The sequence below is a fragment of the Ananas comosus genome, linkage group 10 (genome assembly GCF_001540865.1).
Source record: "Ananas comosus cultivar F153 linkage group 10, ASM154086v1, whole genome shotgun sequence".
NCBI classification, from domain to species: Eukaryota; Viridiplantae; Streptophyta; class Magnoliopsida; order Poales; family Bromeliaceae; genus Ananas; species Ananas comosus.
In genome coordinates, this window is record NC_033630.1 from 2598909 (window position 1) to 2614648 (window position 15740).

A 15740-nucleotide genomic window follows, 5' to 3' on the forward strand; every position below is an offset into this window, starting at 1 on the left:
TTCACTATTTGTTTTCACTATTTGTACGATATATATATATATAATAAGAGAAAATATTTTATGGATAGAGAGTTTTTTTTTTTTTTTTTTTTCACTATTTGTTTTCTAAGCTTAACCAACTGCTAACGCGTTGGAGTTTCTTTGAGCCACCTTTCGATCCCGGGGAGGGATCAGAAAGATCATACCAACCATTATTCTAAGGAATTTAAAAATAAATCCAAAACCCTTTTTTTTTTGGTAACTAAACTGTGGTTATAATGCTTCTTATTATTAAATATTGTGGTTGGATTAATTATCACATCATTGATATCTCCAACAACCTAATACTAGAATCAAACTCCTTACGAAGTTGGAAGTTATGTGATATTTATAATTTTAAATTAAGAATTAATCATTTCCCATATTAACCCAAAATGTACTTCATTGGACAACTTGTCCAATGGCTAAACTTATTTAATTATACTATTATAACTTTTTTTTTTAATCATCATATATGATAAATGGTTTAAACACTCGTAGGATATTTATAATTTATAGAATAAATGAAACCATTGAATAGTTTAATCTATTTTGGGTTAAACAATTCATAGGTCGAATTTTTTGATAACTTAAATTTAAATTAAAAACTTCAACCAGAACATTACATTTTAAAATTAAAACTTTAAATATAATTTGAAAATTTAAACTTAGATTTAACTTGAAAATTAGAATTTCGGTTTAAAATTAAAAACTAAATTTAACTTTTAAACTTAACCTTGTTTTTCAAAATAAAATTTAAATACAAAATATAAGTTTTTTTAATTTAAACTAAATATTAATTCAAAATTTACAACAAAACTTAAATTTAAATGTTAAACCAACATTAAATTTTAGGTTGATAACGACATCCGTAAATTTTTCTAGTGTTATAAGAATCAACTTATTTTGGTTAAATTAAACATTTGGTTTTATAAAATGTTTCTGGTTTTATGGGAAATTTATCTATGGACCACTTACCATGGTTACGAAGTTATCGTGTCCAGTGGAGATCTTAGTATAATTTAGATTTGGTAGATAATTCTTTTTATTTACCAGTTCTAAATATATTTCATAACTTCATAATGAGAGTATCTAATTAATATTTGTTGGGTATTTATACTCAATGTGTAGTATTATATACTATGTATATCTTTATATTGTTGGTGGTTAAATTAATGTTATTAGTTTTGCTTATACAATACGATTTAAGCAACTATTAATTAACGAAGCACTCTTGTTTTCAATTCCCTTGATATGTTTTAAGGGGTTTTCTTTTCTGTGTGATTAAAGTTTTAAAAATTGAGTATCACCTTATGTTTCAAATTAACTATTATCCTCGATACTGTTTATTACAGTGGAACACTGAGCTTGTATAAACACGTTTTGGTAAATCTTCACACAAGTCATCCCGGGGTAAATCTAGAGACGTCTTAAAGAATGGGGTTTGTTGCTTGAAGTTCTGACCACCTCTGTTTCTAGTCTAAGAAAGTTGGTCTTTTCGTCTTTTTTTTTTTCGGTTTTACGGTGGGATTTGTGAAGGTTCTTCTTTTATACAGCTTAAACTGTCACTAGAATGTGTAATTCGGTATACTGAGAAATAAACTCTTTTTCCATCGTACGATGGACGAAGTAAGTAATTCGTCGACTTAAATTGATGTCTTTCACTGCGTCAGTTCTGGAGCTCTCCGCCGTTTTTGTTGCCTCTTTCGTTTTTTTTATCTTTATAAGAAAAAAATAAAAAAGAAGTATTGAAAGTTTTTGAATATAAAATGGACAGAGTTATAAAGTTCAATAATATAAATGGGAGGAGCTAGTCATAAAGTAATGATAAGATAGTTAAGAAATATTAAATATAGCTTTTTTAGAAAGTTTTATAAAAATCGCTTCTTTATTCCTGTTAAACTAATAAAACGGGAGAGGCAATTATGGCATGGGGAGATTTTTATAAAAGTTTTAAAATTCTGTGTTTTATATCTAAAAACTTTCAGGTTTTCTTTTTTTTTTAATATCTCTCAAAAAGATATTAAATCGAAAAAAATATATTCATTAACAAGTGAGTTACATTATAGTTTATAAAACACATATTGCATTTCAGCAATTATTATAATAAAACCCCGTGAAATACTTGACGTACAGTGTAACGGTGAAATCAAGCTCTTTAAATTATAAAAATTACAAATGAGGTGAAAGCTCGATTTATATAACTAGTCATCTCCGGAAAACAGTTGAGATCACTAGTACCAGTGACGGGTTATTTAATTATTTTCGGGGCTCAACCCTCAAAACATGAATGCACCTCAATTAAACTCCTAGAATTAATGGTACAGAAAAATAATACAGTAATACTAAGGATGATGTATCAAAAATCAGTAAAAAGTAATAGATATTAATTCTACTAAACTTAGATCTAAATTAAAACAAAAACGATTAAGTTATAATTCCAAAACTGGTTTCACATGTGGGTTTTTTTTTTTTAGTTTATAATATAAAAACTCTATCGTACCGTATTTATTATAGAAAACTAACCAAATTAATCGATCCAAAGATTCTAAAAGTAGTACTATTAATAATTTTTATACAAAACTATACGTGAATCGTAATGAAAGATGAAATTTGTTAAATAAATGCGAGTTTGTATGTCTTATTTAATTTTCATAATTTTACTATACTATGCTTATGCTTACTTATAAAACCATTTTCATCCGTGTATTAACTTTAGTTAGTTTGAGTATATTTTCGCTTGTTTTATAAAAAGTGAAAACGTTCATTTCAAACATTAAAATGACATTTTTATAGGAAGAATATAATAAAAAATTACATTCTATTTTTTTCTTTTTTTATTTTTAAGGAAAAATATATAGTGTCAAGCGCTTAGAAAAACAAGGCATAGCTTGCCGAGGAGGCCCCTGGTTCGCGCTTCGCTACCTACGGTGCAGTGGTGTTAGTCGTGTGCACCGCCACGCACCGAGGAACCCTTACCAGGGGTGGGTGCTGGGGGTACGGGACATGTGCACAAGCTGATGCCCCGATGCCAAGTTTGCTCTTCTCAGTTCCATTGCAGGAGGCGCCGAACACGAATGCACCGCCTTGCACTAATCAACCCAAAGGCCCCGGAGGGGCGATGAACGCTACATTTTAAGTACGTGGGCCAAATGGGCATGTATGTACGTGGTGTGGTTATTGCCAAAAAAACAAAAAGGAAAAAATTCTTTTTGTCAAGAGTTCTTAATCTTAAATTTAAAAAACTTGCGGAAGAGATTTTAAGTTTTTTTAATCTGTAATGTTTTGGTTTCGAATATTTATAGATTCAAATACTTAACTTAAAACAAAAAAAAAACACATCATTATTAAAAATAATGGCAGATAATAATTGTAACTTAAAAGTCCTCATGGATTATAAATCTATCATTTAAAAGTTTGATCGTTAAAAATTATAAATAAAAAAATTGTATAATACGTATTATGGAAAAAATCTTTTTAATTTCAACAGACATTTAAAAAACTAAAGATTCGAGAAGTAAGTCTTTGACGGCTGTTCGATTTACGAGCTTTGAGATTAAAAAATTTTAGAACATTCCATAAAACTTAGGGGTTATCGATTTATTTGGGATTAAACCCCATCGTTTAGTTTATAAGATTTGTTTCTAAAATCCTAATGATTATTAGTTAACTATTAGTTAACTATGAGTTACACCACGTACTCACCATAACTACGTGGACCACGTCCGTTATCAAAGGCCTCACGATTATTGAGGCACGGTGTCCCTAGCAAGCACTGCCCCTTTTCATTTACGAATTTGTGTGGCTGAAAAATTACTTGTGGTTGTACACAACCAACATTAAATGTGTAGCCAGGGTGGTGTACCCCGTATAAAACGCAGTTAAAAGCTAACTTTACGTACTAATAGTAACGATTTGCAAAAGTTTTTTAAATAAAAGTTAATATATATAATATAAAATTTTCTTTATTAATTTACAACTTATTTTTGTAATTTCTATAGGAAAAGATTATTAAATTTAAAAAACTTTTTTTGCTAACAAAATATATTAAAGAATATCATAGTCTCACCCTCCAAATAAAAGCGAGCAGTTTTTTCAGAGCTCAGGTAAGTACTTACCTTTTCTTCACAGCTTATATTTATAATTTTTGTTGCAAAAGATTGGCAAATTCAAAAACTTCTTTTGCTGAGAAAGTACATTAAGGAACGGTTTATTATGGATGTGATTTTTAACACTCAAATTAAAATACATCTTTTATACGTCAATATAAAATTAAGACAAAAACGAATCAAAAGGAAGAAACGAGAGGATGATTGAAACGAGACTTCGATAAGACTAGAATTTAAAGTAAAGAAAAATTAATAAATCAAAATAATGGAGTGTATAAATTAATTGAGATCAAATAAAAATCCGGAATTAACTAAAGAAGAACAACTAGATTAAGACGGCAAAACTTAGTTTAACTAGATGCGCTAATGCGCTGCACGGTAAAAGCGATTAACCGCATCTTTAAGAGTACCAAACTATGAGCTATTTCACTTTACAAAGGCCGCTTTTTTATTTCTCATTTTTTTCCCTATTAATTTAATTTATTATTAATCGTACTTAAATCTTTCCCTGTCGTGCGAAAGAACCACAAAATTAATTAGTCAAGTACCGGTAGTAGTCGTAAGGTATTCGGTTACCGTTTTCACCCTTTTCTAAGTTACAGAATAAATAACGAAGTAATTAATCATTGGGTTACTACATATATATTAACCTAGGATATTCAATTGTAAAAAACCCTTATTTTTTTTTCCTTTTTCTTTTTATTTATACTTTTTTTTTTTTGGGGGGTTGAAACACTCTTTTATTAAACCATTACTCCTGTTTTACGTGTAATCGACCGTACTTTTCTCTGAATTGGTTTTTGTACTGTATCATAACGGTACATCGAAAAAGATGCCACATGGGGAAAGTTTACCCCATCGTTGTCACTTGTACACGGTAGTGGAGCGGATCAAGTGATAAACTATGTGAGAGTAAATTAAATTAGATTCTTCTAGCTCTTATAGAAAAAGTGATGTTTATCTTAAAAGACAATCTGGCATCTAGAGTCTCGCGTGCTTAGTTTTAGATAAAAGTGTAACTCTACCTAAACTTAAGCTCGGCATATCAAGCCAATCATCTTCTAGTTGATCAACAAGATGTGCCATACCATTACAGAAACAAAGATTATTGAGAATATTCGATGTGTCGACTCATAAATACTAGCTTATACTCAATTAATATAAAACCTGAGTCGGCTTAAACCAAAGTCTACTTGCTTAGTTTAACTTAGATTTTTAGATCTATATGTCTCTTCAGCATGCATATTAAATTATTATGTTGGTTTGAAAATATAAAATTTGTGTCTTTCTATAGGTTTGTTTAACCTAGTTTTTAAACTTTATTTTATAGGTTGGTTTTAACATATATAGTTTAGGTTAATAAGAAAAGGGTTCGGTAATTGACAATTAAATAATTAATGATCTTTGTCACACCATTATCCTTTTTTTATTTTGTTTTCACATTAAATAAATAATTAGCTATAATTGTTATCAAATGCTTTAAAGGTTGAACGGGGAAGCGCATGTTGTGTGCTGGTGCGCGGATGTGTTTACCAGTTTGATCATAATTAAATTAGGGAGTTGAAAATTCATTAATTTATTGTAGAAAAACAAATTATTTTTTTACCTGCTAGGGAGGGGGGAAGGGTTCAGGGTTGGTAAGTAGGATCCTTTTTATAGACCACGGGGTGGGTTCCCGTAAAATCAGGAAAGTGAAGTTGTTCCTATATATAGATAGATATTTATATAGAACAAAAGCATTATAGCTACTTTTCATCCCCGAAAAAGCATTTCGCGGAGTACGAACGCCGGCAAGAGATGAAACTTTTCCTCCTCCCGCGAAAACTTTATAACTATTTTTTACCCCACCAAAAACCCTTAGGGGTTTTAAGCCGAGGTATGTTTTTACTTTTCGATGGTAAGGTTAAGATTGAGATACTGCACCGGTTTTATTTCACTACCCTATTTCTTTTTATTCACCTAATTTATTTTATTTATAAAAAAAAAAATGTTTTTTAATTTTTAAAACTCTTTTATAATTTAAGATGTCAACTACACCCATTGAAAATCTACCTTTCCAAATAAGGGTGCGAGAAGTGGTGGTTGTCGCTCACCTGCAACAATGGATAGGGGTAGGCGACGATGTCCTCTCTCTACGAGGAGTTTATAAGCTGTATTTAAGTTTAAATTCAATGTTAAAAAATATAATATATATACATTTCATACGGCAAACATAAAAGTTTTCATGCCTCCAGAGGCGTGAATTTTTAATAAAAGCTACTATCCTATAAGCTAAACTGCTAGACCAGACAATCCATATATTAGTTACGATAATTTTGATAGATTTTTAATTTAAAGTATTAAAAAGCTGTAGTAAATGGTGCACTAGTTTTCTGGAGTTTTTATTAATAAAATTGCTAGCTACACTATACAAAAGTTCAAGTTATCAAAGATTGTTAAGTTCAATGTACTTTAAAATTATCTTTTAAAGATAAATTGTAGTCATCACTCTAGTTATGAGTACTAAACTTTAAATTTAAAAAATAGTAATTAAAATACTCTAAAAATAAAGATCAATAAGTAAAACTCCGATAAGCAAATAATCTGTTTACTTCAGTTTTATAATATTTCAAATTAAATATTTATCAAGGTTATACTATTTAATACAGATTACTTTAGTTAGTGCCTTAGATTAAAAAGTAGTAGCTTTTATTAAATATTCATGTCTGTGGAAGTATGAAAGCTTTATTATCTTTAAGTTAATATATATATATATATATATATATATATATATACATATATATATATATATATACATACATATATAACACCATTATAACTTTTGTTTTAGATAATAATACATTGTAAAGACAAGCGTAACGCACACACGCATACAAAACCTGGGCCTTAATTGCTCTTAGTACGTTTTTTAGAAATTGAGTACCAAACGGTGCGCGTTATTTGCAAGAAAACTGGCTCAGCCTCAAATTGAAGCTGGCAAATCGTATCGTCCTCTTTTTTAATGATAACATTTGTACGCATGCATAAGAAATACTATACAAATCATTAAATTCAGTAGAAATAATTATAGCACGAAAACGTTGATGTTTAATTATCATTTAATGGTATGAGCATAGTTTCGATATATCAATGTGAACTATACCTCCTTCTATTAACTCACTTCGATAATCCTTCGTAATTAATATTCCCACAGCTCTAATCATTAATTATTAATTATTTCATTACCAATAATAATTAATTAATTAGATTCCCGGATGTTTTAATTGAACAATTTACTGTGATAGAACCCAGAGAAATCCCTCGCATCTACTATATATATATATATATATATATATATCTCATTCCGATGATACGATAGCCTTCGTGCCTTGAAAAGCACGAAGGTCGAACAAAAGTTACAACGCTGAAAGCTTAGCAGCTAGCCGAGGTAATTTGAACTAAATCTCATAAACTTCATGGATCTTTTATTTAATACGTTAAAAAACTATAATAAACGAATCACTTGCTTCCCCGAGTTTTAGTTGCCGACTTTTATTTTTAGAATGTTTTGCACTATTATACTGCAATTTTAAAATCTAGTTTCTATAACTAGAACAAAATATATCGTATTTCTTAAAAAATAGTTTTAAAGTGCATTAAACCTATAAAGATGTGGCAATTTGAACGTTTACCGAGTGACGCTGGTAATTTTAATAACTAAAACTCGGGGAAGCTAGTGATCCGTTTACTATAGTTTTTTAATATTTTAAATAAAAAATCCATGAAGTTTATGAGATCTAGTTCAAATTGACTCGGCTAGCTGTTAAGCTTTCAGCGTTGTAGCTTTTGCTCAACCTTCGTGCCTTCCGAGGCACGAAGGCTATCGTATCATCGGAGTGTGATATATATATATATATATATCTCAGGCCGGTGATACGATAATTATCGTGCTTCGTGAACCACGATGATTCAAAAGGCGGTAATCTAGATGGGAAAACTAGTAAAAATGGGCAATCTAGTATGATAAATTGGTTAGTGGGTGAGTTGGGATTCCCTGGGTGTAGTAGGATTGGCGTGTAGAGAATTAGGTTACCGATTTTTGAACCATCGTGATTACTGAACCACGATAATTATCGTATCATCGGATATATATATATATATATATATATATATATATCACATCTCGATGATACGATAGCCTTCGTGTCTCCTAAACTACGAAAGCTGAAAAACTGGGAACCTAGTTCTTAACATGACAACCCTACTAACGCCAGGAGGTCCCAACTCATTATGGGGATCCCAACTCACCAGGGGTGTCCCATTACATAATTCGGTTTCCAATTTTTACTAATTTCCCTAACTACATTCCCGGTTCGTGGTCTAGGAGATACGAAGGTTATCGTGTCATCGAGAGAGATATAGAGAGAGAGAGAGATGTATATATATATATACATATACATATATATATGTATATATACATGTATCTATGTATATATGTACATATATACATGTATATATGTACATATATACATAGATACATGTATATATACATATATATATGTATATGTATATATATATATACATCTCTCTCTCTCTCTATATCTCTCTCGATGACACGATAACCTTCGTATCTCCTAGACCACGAACCGGGAATGTAGTTAGGGAAATTAGTAAAAATTGGAAACCGAATTATGTAATGGGACACCCCTGGTGAGTTGGGATCCCCATAATGAGTTGGGACCTCCTGGCGTTAGTAGGGTTGTCATGTTAAGAACTAGGTTCCCAGTTTTTCAGCTTTCGTAGTTTAGGAGACACGAAGGCTATCGTATCATCGAGATGTGATATATATATATATATATATATATATATATATCCGATGATACGATAATTATCGTGGTTCAGTAATCACGATGGTTCAAAAATCGGTAACCTCTTAAAGCCAAATTTTAATTTTTGATTTAAATTGAAAATTTGAATTGGAACAAAAAGTTTTATTTTAAATTTATGTTTTATATTCAAAAAAATTAAATTTGATTTATAAAGTTTTAAATGTTGTTTTGAATTTAAATTTGCAGTTTGGTTGTAATTTAAAATTCAACTATTGTTGTAGGTATTTAAGAGGGTCACAATATTCTTAGTTGAATAAAACCGATTTTGTGGACCAAATTATTTTTCAAAGACTAAAATACCCTTTAAATGGATACTTGGTGAATGGTACCTATGCTTCAATAGCACAGGTCACCTCTAGAATCATATTAAATTTAAACCATCTATTAAGAAAAATAAATGGTCAAGATTTATATAGAGTATTGAAGTATTCCTCATATATTAATTATTACACCCCATAATTGTGAGTAGAGATGCTATATATATACATATATAAATATAATAGCCCCAAAGTTACAAAAGAAAACGAATATGTTGTGCTTATTTCGTTGTTTTTTAATTGCTTCGTGAGAACGACAGTTGAGGGAACTTCCAAGATTCCCCAAAAGAAAAGACACACTAATTTCAAAATTTTTAGCTTATATGCTTACAAATTTTGATTGATAATAGTGTTATACAACTATTGTCACTTTTTGATTCGAACATATTTGTGCCGAACTATTTAGAATTTGTTCAGTAGTTTCCGATTGATCTCTGTAGAATTTCTTAGGCCAAACAACTAACTTCATGACTTTGATACATAGATGTTTCTTTCAACCAGAAAAGCAGAAAAAAAAAAAGCCAAAATGCCACCCTAATTTCCAAGAAGAAAATTGTTGAATTTGACATTGATCTTACACCTTAAGCCATTTTTTTTTTTTTTTGAGAAAAAGGTAGCATGCTACCTGCTTCATTCATTAAGTAGGTGAATTTAACTACAGAAAGTGACGCAGTCAAGACCTCGAGAGGCGGCAAAAACAACGGAGAAAGCACAAAAAATAGAAAAAGGAGAAGTATACAGAGAAAAAACATGAAAAGACGAAAGATAAAAACAAGCGTCAAAGAAAGGGAGCAACAAACATCATCATCGCCCAACTCTACAGAAATTGGCTCACTCTTTCATTAGTTCTTCGACACAATGGGCAATAAAGATAGCGTTCATTAATTACACCTTAAGCCAAATTGGTAGGTACTTCTATAGTTATAAAATGTTACTTGAACCTCACAAGTAGGATATTGATTGCGGCCACAGTACGTAGGCCGAGGAGGAAATTTTCTAAAATGCACCGATTATATTGGTGACGTGGTGTCTTCAACCTGATGATAAAAAAAAATATATTTTTTTTTTTTCAGAAGAATGTTATTGATGATACGGTGTAAGTGTGATACAATTAACTCTCTCGCTGAGAAGAGTTATGTATTTATATAATTTATATTGAAGACAATAAAAACTAAAATTATCAGATTTTTTTAACCAATCAATGAGCAACATATGTTTACGTAACAATTCGTACAATAATGGTAGCATAGGATCCTCGAGTTAAAGTGATGTATTACGTGATGTACAATGATAATATACAAGCCTAACCATGTTTGCATCTGTGGAAATTTATTTATATATAAGCCATTAAAACTCAAAAATTTATGTTCAATGATTGTTTATAGTTTAATTAGGGTGTTGAAATAGTCTAATTATTATACACGTTGATGTTAGGTGTGCTATTAGGCGAATCGTGTAAATCCAAAATCTCATTCAAAGTTCATGTGATAAGCATTGTGAGATTACTTCTTTAAAATAATTTAATGACAAAATTGCATTTAAGCTCTACTTTCCATTTAAAAAAGAAATTAATATAAGGTTTCAGAATCTAGAGCTTTTAATATTGTATTTTATCAAAAAAAATAACATGTTGATGATCCCCATATTTACACACACACACACACACACACACACACACGAAAAAAAAAAAAAAAAAAAAAAAAAAAGTCAAAATCCAACTAAAAGGCCAAACCCATTTTTATAATTGTTCCAGCTCAAACTGACGTTCCCAATCCGTGATGCCAAGCTCCCAAATATAATTTTTATTTTTTTTAGGAAAAATATGTATATAATAAAAAAAAAAAACGTGAAAATGCATGGATAACCCACTTTACTATAGACTATTTTGAAATGCACCCCTCAACTTTAAAATTTTTGTTCGGAACCCTCTTAACTTTTAACTTTTAAAAATTAAATTATTATAGTTACTTGGTAAAAGATTTTGTTAATATTTGTAATTCTATTATCTGCTAATCATTTGTGCTCGATAAAATCTCCACATTTTATGACTAAAAAGTTTAAAATTGAAGGGGCCAGTCTCGAAGTTTCTATAGTTGAGGGGGTCAGCATACAAGTTTACCTTTAAAAAAAAAATCAAAACAATTCAAAATAAATAATTTTGAAAAAAAAGATAGTAACTGCTTAACTACCGGAGAACACTTCATAACGTGGGCGTATTTTATACGCTCTTTGGCTGTCGTGCATGTGATTTTTCTTTTTTTTTTTTACTTTTAGTCTCCTCTTCTATTCAAGAACGACCAAATCAAAGAATCATAAAAAAATTTAATTAAAGATTATTGATTGATTAAAATTTATTAAAAAAAATAATATATAATGAAGTATTAGATGATGACCAATCAAAAGGACAAGGAATCAAACTTTGGGGGGGAGTTTTAGGGAGGTTACAAGAAGCTCCCTCCCTTTCGCAACCACCAACGCCCCAAAATTTTGTCAACTCCCTCCTCTTCCCTCCTTCTCCTTCTTTCTCGCCGTTCCTTCTCCGACATGGCGGCGAAGGTCTACTACTTTCTCGTCTGTTTCCTGACCTTCTCGTGCTTCCTCCTCCGCCGCCGCTCGGTTTTCGCGGCGCAGCAGTACGCGGCGATCTTCAACTTCGGGGACTCGCTCGTCGACGCGGGGAACCTCTGCGTCGACGGCATCCCTGCGTACCTCGCCACCGCCCGTTACCCGTATGGCATGAACTTCTTCGGCTACCCGACCGGCCGATGCTCCGACGGACGCCTCGTGATCGACTTCATCGGTACGCGACTATACCTACGACACTCTTTCCGTCCATTTGTGTTAAATTTTCTGCTTATTTTTTTGAATTAATTTTTTTTTCTGTATTCAGCCCAGGAATTGGGCCTGCCTTTGCTCCCGCCGTCGAAGGCGAAGAACGCGACGTTCACGCGGGGGGCGAACTTCGCGATAACCGGCGCGACCGCGCTCGACACCAGCTTCTTCGAGGCGCGGGGGCTCGGTAAGACCATATGGAACTCCGGCTCCTTGCACACCCAGCTGAAATGGTTGGACGAGATGAAGCCGTCCCTCTGCAGCTCGCCGCAAGGTACGTCTGCAGCAGTTGAATTCAAATTCGATCGATTCGGGAGTCGTTCGATATAGTTTTCAAATAATTTGATGCACTTTCGACACTATTCGAAATTGCTGGTTTGCAGAGTGCAGGGACTTCTTCGGCCGGTCGCTCTTCATCGTCGGCGAGTTCGGCGGGAACGACTACAACTCCCCGCTCTTCGCTGGCCGCGGCATGGAAGAGGCGCATTCGATCATTCCTCACGTCGTCGAATCGATATCCAGCGCAGTAGAGGTACATTCACTACTGCTGCTCCGATCTGAGTTACAAAAACAAGCTGATTTCGCAGCGAAAAGCGTAACTTTGTCTGTTTTTTTTTTTTCTTTTTTGGGGGGAACAATAGAAATTGATTGCCGAGGGGGCGGTGGAGCTGGTGGTGCCGGGGGTGCTGCCGATCGGGTGCTTTCCGGTGTACCTGGCGCTGTTCCACAAGACGGAGGACAAATACGGCCCGCGGAGCGGGTGCCTCAGGCACTTCAACACGCTCTCGTGGGTGCACAATTCGATGCTCCAGCGGGCCGTCGAGAGGCTCCGGAGCAAGCACCCGGCCGTGAGGATCATCTACGCCGATTACTACACCCCGGCCATCCAATTCGTGCTGCAACCGCAGAAATTCGGTGAGTCATAGTATGTTCGGTTCGCGAAATTCGGTCTCTGCTTCAATCTAACGTTTGAATTCTTTAGCTTTATTCTGAGAATTGGTGATTATGTTGCGAAACTTAGAGAGTTTTAAAAATTAATTTGCAAAATATATATTGAGATTCCTTTTAGATTATTTCCCCCTGTTTGTTTGTTTCTTAGGAGACGTGTAGTTCTCGTTCTTGATCATTAATTTTCCCTCTACTTGTTAGCCAAATCCTTTGATTCATTTAGGTTGCTATCAAGAGTTTCATATTCAACTGTTTGATCATTTGTCCCGCTCTCGTACATATCACAGTAAAAAAAGAAAAGGACACTACCTCACTATTTTATTTTGTCACTTGCGTTAAGAACGATCGGTAACCTCAGTATTTTATTATTGACTCTACCCTGTTTGGTTAGTAATGAATTGTTTGTAAAAAAATATCATGTGTTATAATTAAAAGAGAACTGTTTGGTTAAGAATGTTAAAAGTTGTCCATCATATCAACTTAATCCATGTGGCTACCTAAACTTTACTATACCCTATAAAATAGATACACAAAGGAGAGAATTATCTAGTGTGTATTTTGAGCTATATGCTATTCCATTGGGAATGTCATTAGTTTCCGCTGTACTTTGTGGAATTAATAATGGGATATTCATGCTATTTCTTATTCTATTCCCAAACCAAATAGTATACCTACTCTTATTCTATTCCCAAACCAAATAGTATACCTAAGAATTATCCTTCACAACAGAAGTTTTGTTAGAACAAATATCGTATAAGAATCCGATTGCAATTAAAATCTAACTAACTTTGTGATAAGAATAAAAACAAACAAACATACAGATAAACGCAAATAAATCAACTCACAGATAATCGCTAAATCCCAAAATTGTGGAAGAAGAATATCAACATATTAATCTAGAAGTGTGCGAGGCACTGCCCTAAGGCGTATTCCCGTCTTTACGTGCGGGATTAACCAGAAATAAGACCCCAAGGTACGGCCGGAATTCCTCATTCTGCGAGTACGATCGTGAAGGAGGTTGACGGAGATTCTCAACACCCAGTAGATCAAAATAGAATATTCAAATTAAAAAATGGAAGAGAATAATAATAGATGAGGATTAATCAATATCTAATATCCTTCTGATATCATTCAGCTTAACGGGGGAGAAAAAGAGATAAAAGAAAAGGAAAGAGGATTCACGCTCTTTCTCGTTACGAGAAAGTAGCGGAACCCGCTCAACAGAATGGAATTCCGTTTGGCAGAAGAAACGAAACGGAAAAAATATTCCGTTAATTTCTTTCTCATTAAGAAACATAATAAAATAATTAAATTAAATAAAATAAATAAAATAATAAATAAATAAAATAATAAATAATAAATAATAAATAATAAAACATCAAAGTGTAAATAAAATAAATTCACACTCAAAATTTTGAGTTTTCACCAACAAGTTTCATTTTGGAAGGGACTTAATTCTAAGAACACATAGTTGGATGACAAAACTCTCATTTATTAGATCTATGTCGTGTCGGATCGTTGGCGCTAATCATTAATCCCAAAAGCTCGAGTGATTAGAAATACGCAACCAATTCACTTAAAGTGTACAGATATATACAGCGCTTACAGGTCTCGATTGTGACTCGACCCAATCAGTCTCACGCCACTTCGAACATGACTCGGCCTACCCAACCCCATGCCATTTCGAACATAACTCGGCCTAATATGACCTCGCGCTATAGGACAGGATGTTGGCCCATTTAAGCCAACATATCATTGTTTATTTGAAGTTTATAATCTTCTTATTTATCATCTATACAATTTTAGCTTTAAAAAAAGGATTTAGTTGGCGGGATAGTTGCTCGACCAACTTTGTTTAGAATAATAAAACATTAATTAGCTTTATTAAGATGAACTATGTGATACGTAAAGCAATATGCATAAATATATACAAACATTAGTAGATAGTAAGACTAAAGCTTTTAAATTTATATAAATACTGAAATTAAATAAAGATTAAATAAAAATATTCATGGATTTGGGAATTGAAGGGCCAATCTCTCATAACTAACTTTATGTTATGTCACTAAAAATATCGATACGATAGTAAACAGTTGAGAAAGAGAGAGCTCTCGTTTTTAAAAGCTTTTCATTTTTGAAACTTGTCCAAAATTAACTAAGAGTTTGTTTGCTCTTGCTGCAGGATTTCTACAGCAGCTTCCGCGGGCATGCTGCGGCACGGGGGAGGGGACGTACAACTTCAACTTGACAGCAAAATGCGGCGACCCGGGTGCGGTAGCTTGCGCGGACCCGACAACACACTGGAGCTGGGACGGAATTCACTTGACCGAAGCCGCGTATGGCCACATCGCCAAGGGGTGGCTCTACGGCCCCTTCGCCGACCCGCCGATTCTGCGGTCACCACTCCTTTAGAGAGAGAGAGAGAGAGCTACAACACTATATTTTGCCAATAAGATTGCATAGAAGTTGTTAGCCAATTGTAGCATGCAAGATTAGAAGCGTATGTTGTTTTGTAATTGGCTTGATCATGATCAGATGAGAGTTACTGTGGTGAGAGAAGTGATTGATGATTTCTTGATTCATTAATTACAGTTGTAATTTACATGGTAAATGGTGATATTTGAGAAATTATAAAAGGTTTTGCTATA

The 15740-nt window shown here is 33.0% G+C and overlaps 1 protein-coding gene across 1 annotated transcript; it reads left to right on the plus strand.

Annotated features, from left to right (window-relative positions):
- On the plus strand, positions 11698-15740 carry LOC109716859 (GDSL esterase/lipase At5g45910-like). Its single transcript, XM_020242463.1, has 5 exons — positions 11698-12112; positions 12203-12418; positions 12528-12676; positions 12786-13059; positions 15275-15740. Exons 1-5 carry the CDS (start codon positions 11857-11859, stop codon positions 15502-15504), a joined length of 1125 nt encoding a protein of 374 aa, XP_020098052.1. The 5' UTR covers positions 11698-11856; the 3' UTR covers positions 15505-15740.

Coding starts and splice junctions, on each gene's coding strand:
- LOC109716859 (XM_020242463.1), top strand. CDS start 11,857: ATGGCGGCGAAGGTCTACTACTTTCTCGTCTGTTTCCTGACCTTCTCG. Junction 12,113..12,202: donor CCTCGTGATCGACTTCATCG/GTACGCGACTAT, acceptor TTCTGTATTCAG/CCCAGGAATTGGGCCTGCCT. Junction 13,060..15,274: donor GCTGCAACCGCAGAAATTCG/GTGAGTCATAGT, acceptor CTCTTGCTGCAG/GATTTCTACAGCAGCTTCCG.